This window comes from Merops nubicus, unplaced genomic scaffold (assembly GCF_000691845.1).
Source record: "Merops nubicus isolate BGI_N331 unplaced genomic scaffold, ASM69184v1 scaffold6027, whole genome shotgun sequence".
Taxonomy (NCBI): Eukaryota; Metazoa; Chordata; class Aves; order Coraciiformes; family Meropidae; genus Merops; species Merops nubicus.
The window spans coordinates 54,234-59,240 of record NW_008622207.1 but is presented as its reverse complement, the minus strand read 5'-3'; the positions used below and the strand labels follow the sequence as shown (position 1 = coordinate 59,240).

The window sequence follows — 5,007 nt, the reverse complement described above, 5'->3', positions numbered from 1 at the left end:
CCTCAGAGCAAACTGCTTAGTGCCTAAACAGGATTAGAGGACAGCCCTCCCCAACATGATGTGTCCAGGCTGCAATTAAGTCCAGGAATTAGGCTGTCTTTGAAGAGCACAGAGCAGGATTTCAGGCTTAGCAGCCCTCACCCTGGCTCAGAGAGCTGCTGTAGAGCAAGGAGCAGCAGCAGGGTGAGCAAATCCTCTCTCTAGGTTAGCACAAGCACATAGTGAGCAGGATTGAGCCCTGGAGCCAGGCTGCTTTAGAGGTGAGCTCAGGGGACAGTGTCAGTGCTCCCAGGTCCTCTTCTCACCTGGATTTGACTCATTACCACCATGGATGGAAGCAAGGCCATTAGTTGTGCTCAGATTCACTGCTGGACCTACAGCAAGGTGAAGACCTGATCTTCACCTGCTGCTCTGTTTATTGAGAATTAAGAGAATACTGTAAAAAGAGCTCTCTTAAAGGGGATGACTTTTACTCTACAGCTCACCAGAAAAGTCCCAAAGAGTCAACAAACAAGTTCAGATGTTTAATCAACTTAGACAAGACTGACCTCACAGAGCAACAGGGTTTGACCAGAAGCAAGCACACAGGAGAATAAAAATTAGGAGAGAAAACAGGCAGCCCAGAGAGGTTTTACTTTCCTTGATGCCCTTTGGCATCAAGAGTGCTCAGCACCAGCCCAGTCAGCAGCTCTGCCAGGGATAATGAGCTCTAACAGCACTGTAAGAGCTATTAACCTCAACACTGGCTGCTTGTCACAGCCAGGATTATGAACCCTTTAACACCTCTTTCAAGGGGATATTTCTGAGTTGTTACAGCATCAGTTAAAGGCTGCACAAAAAGGCCTTAAACTCTTTATGAGCAAGGTCTGCTGCTAGGTCGGTGAAGAAGCTGCAGGGCCAGCAAAAGGACCCGGGAAAGGTCCTTGTAACACCTTCACAGTACTGCTGCAGCTCATCCCAGGCAACAGAGAAGACATGAGTTTACCCAAAGTACTGTGAAGCTTAATGCTTTCATCTAACCCTTTATTATAAGCTAATAAAAAAATTCACACCTACTTTTTCCCTTCCCCATACCTCCCTCATTACACCCCCAGGAAACTCACCTTCCTCCAGCAAGTCCAAAAGGTGCCTCAGCCTTTCCTGGTGCTTTATATAGTCCCTCAGCTTGGCAAAGCAGATTCAGGTGGGCTCCAAGTGATTTGCTGCTTCTCCATATAAAGATGAGTTCAAGCACCACCCCAAAATTCTGCTTCAGTGGAAAAAAAAGGGAGGAGAGGAAGGGAAATCAAGTCAAGTCAAGTCTAGGCTATTTAAAGGCTCCAATGAGTCCAAAAGGTGCCTCAGCCTTTCCTGGTGCTTTATATAGTCCCTCAGCTTGGCAAAGCAGATTCAGGTGGGCTCCAAGTGATTTGCTGCTTCTCCATATAAAGATGAGTTCAAACACCACCCCAAAATTCTGCTTCAGTTAAAAAAAAAAGGGAGGGGAGGAAGGGAAGTCAAGTCTAGGGTATTTTAAGGTTCCAATGAGAAGAGGGTCAGACTCTTAGAAGTCAGATGTTTGTGTCTGAACTTAAAGAATTAATATTTTTAGGTCAAGTCTCCAAGCACAAGGATTCATTTATAGTTTTTTTTATTATATCAATGAGGTGAGAAGAGAGAAAATGAGCAAAACCAAGTTATAGTCCAGCTATGGAGCTAAGGAAGGGTTTGGCAGAAGTTCTCCAAGTCCTGCTGCAATGCTTCATTTAGTGCCACCATGAAAGGAAGGGGAGTGATAAGCACATTTGGAGGTTGCAGGAGAGACAAACAGAGGATTCAGGGGGACAGATAGATCCCCAGAAAGTCCTGAGCTGTGCTGTAGGGCTTCTTCTGTGTGGGTTTCTCCTGTTGGAATCTGCAGCTGAAGCATATTTCAAGCAATGTGAAAGCAGGCCTGGCTCAGCTTCTTCAGATGGGGGTTTTTAGTGGTTTTTTTAGGCTTTTCTCAAGGTAAAAAGAAAGCTGAAACTTAAATGTCCAGGAAAAGAAGGTTTAAGGGGTACTGTGCAGATCTGTAGTGTGTTCCTCTGCTCTAAGCCAGAGCTGCCCTTATCATTCTTGGCAGATCCTAGGATGCTATCAAAGGTTTCCTGGAATAGAGAGATTGTCTTTCATGCTGCAGTCACTTACAGAGTCTGATTCTCCTTCTACTTCTAGTGTATTTTCCTTATATTGACCATAAATCTTGTCCTACATGCAGTGGGAATGGGCAAAGTCTAGGCTAGAAACTGAAGCCAGAACAGATTTGCAGTCAGAAAACAAAAGCTATGTTGTCTGAAAACCTGTTGTAATCTTCCCATGCCAACCAAAAGAGATTTTTAGTGTGTAGATGCTTCTCATCTGATGTTTTCCATCATCTTTCTCTTGTTATAGAAGGTTCCTGGTCTCTGTTTACAGCTCCTTGTATGTGATCTCAGCAGGTCTCTGCCTCTCCTCATCTTCCACAAGGATCCTGGGATGAGAGGGACCTACATGAGAGCTAACATTTCATAATAAAATGCACTGGGATTTGTGGCAGCTGAGGCAGTTTTGTCATTTCTATCTAATACTGCTCACTGAAGGATCTAGAAAAAAAATCTGACAGATCCCTAATGACTGACTTGAAAGGCTGAAATACAAAGTGCCAATTTGGGGAAATAAATGGAGAAAAAAAAAGCAAACTAATTTTTTTTTTTCCTTTTCTTTTAGGTTTCACCACTTAAACTCTCAACTTTCCCACCTTCAGAAGAGAACTTAAAAAGCTTTTTTCAAAGTTTAGTTCTCCAAGTCACATCTTGCTGTAGAAAGGATTTCAATTCCATTCCTTCAAGAGAGGCCCTGGCAGGCTGCCTGTATGTTGATGAGCAAATCTCCAATATTTGTGCTTTGGATTTGGCTCATTAAACTTTTCTAAGCAAGGATGCTCATCCCAGCCCTTGAAGTTAGGAAAAAAATGCTGAATACATTCAAAAGGTGGGAGTAGGGATGTCTTTGTACATGAAGCTTTTTAGATAGCTTGATTTTTTTTTCTCAAAGAGCTCAGAGGATGGAGACTTTGATGCAATAAATGGGTGATTTGAATCACAGAGGCAACCCAAGAGCCTTTGTTATTATTTGAAAGCTTATTCTGTACCTGAATCCAACGTGGCTTTCATGATTTACCTGCTCGTGGCACTGGCAGAGCAGTCATGAGCATTTGGATGTGTCCCTTTGCTTCAGTGATCAGTGTCTGGGTGTTATAGAGACCCATATCTAAGGTGATGAAGGTGGTTGGGCTTCTGCTTGCTCCCTGGGAGAAAGTCACTTCTCCAAAATCACTGTGGGTTGAACAGAAACGCTTTCTGGATGTGTTTTTTCCAGGACTGGATTAAGCCCTGTCAATAACTCCAGCTGAGTGTGACCTTTTAAGAGGGCTGGATCTCATTTTTTTTCCCTTTAAATTAGAGTCAGTGCAGCAAACTGCAGGCAGGGGTAAGCCAAAGCTGTGGTGGAACTGCTTGATAGCTGAGGAATCTCAGACAGCCCTGCAACTCCATCAGCTTCAGTGAGCAATCCCTGCTCCACCACAGGCATCTCCTGTGGGGCTCTGCCAGTGGTGCCCTGCAACTGGAATTTGACTTTCTGCAGCTCCAAAGTCTACTTCTAGGTGGGGAATGGTTCAAAACTAAGGCCAAAGGGCTTCAAAGTTCCAATCTTCATGAAGGTTGTGAGATCTCAAAGATTTTGTATTTATTTTACAGCGAGAGGTCAGTGGCTTTATTGCTGCTCTCTCCTGATAACCTGATGATGGTTATTTCCTGACCTGCAAGGAGAGGAACTGGTGTCAGTCTATTTTCTAGAGTCCTTTGGTGTTAAAGTAACTAAATCTTATCTGGGACTAGGTGTTCAGTCTGGTGCTTTTAGCCCTGTACTGTGAAAAACCACACGGAAGTAAAATAAAACCAAAGTACTCAAAGCAAGTGTACTCAAAGCAACATCTTTATTTCAGCTACTTTTCCAAAGAGCTGTGGCTGAGTGAGGTACAGCAGTGAAGCAGTTTGCCTAGCAAGAAATTTTAATGTCTCCTTTGTACAACTGGCTTAGGATGCAAACAAGAAACTGGGGGAATGGGCGAAGAGGAATGAGGGAAAAATGCTGTTTCTTGCTGCTGCATGTACCTTTCTGCTGCCAGGTCAATTTTTTTAGGATAAAACCCCTAAATCCCCTAAAATATCTCTGCTTGCAGTAAAGCCCCTTTTTACTTTCCAGTTTTCTTCCTCACTTCCAGAAATGAAGGTGCTAGAAGATGGTAATTTTCAGGCCTTGAGCGTGGCCTCAGACTCCAGCTTGGCAATGAGCACTCTGAAATTGGCTCCTAAGGCAGGACACACCATTTTCCTTAAAACAGGCAATAATATGACTTAGGGTAAATTAACACTGGTGCAATCTTTCCTACCTGAGTGGAGCAGACCTGATGTAGCTGCTGAGTGTGGGCTCTGGTTAGTAATAATATCTCATAGTTGCACGCTGTAAAGATACCCAAGAATTGCTGTAGGAGTAATAACACCCCTTAATTAGCACCCAGATAACTAGCACCGGTATCTGAAGATGATCCTTAGATATAATTAAAATGTCATCTCTAAAGCATTGCAAAGGAGTTAAATTTTTGCTACCAACTTGGCAGGCTCTTCAGGGATGTTACCAGGGATCAGAACTGGGCCCTTCTGCATGCACCTCCTGCAGGGCACAGAAGGGCTGAAGCCTTCTCAGGAGCTTGAAACAGTCATCTCCACCCATGCAGGTGTCCTTGGCATGGATAGACAACCCAGGAGGCTTGTAAACCTTCCATGTGGAATTAGATGTATGCATTTCTAAGAGGGGAGACACTACTGTATCTACCAAAGCTTGGAGCCTAAAGCTGATGAACGGCTACTCTATGGCTGGCTTGATTAAATGGCCATTGAAAATGATGTAAACATCAGACTCCTCACTGTAGATGGCATTCTCTCT

General features: G+C 43.8%; 1 protein-coding gene across 1 annotated transcript in view; it reads right to left on the bottom strand.

Annotated features, from left to right (window-relative positions):
• Window positions 1–4,926: 4,926 nt before the first annotated feature.
• The window catches only part of LOC103777152 (complement C1q tumor necrosis factor-related protein 1-like), a 1,627-nt gene continuing 1,546 nt past the window's right edge, over window positions 4,927–5,007 (bottom strand). The window contains exon 3 of the mRNA XM_008944693.1: window positions 4,927–5,007. This exon is cut by the window's right edge and continues 485 nt beyond it. Within this exon, the coding sequence (XP_008942941.1) occupies window positions 4,927–5,007 (81 nt within the window).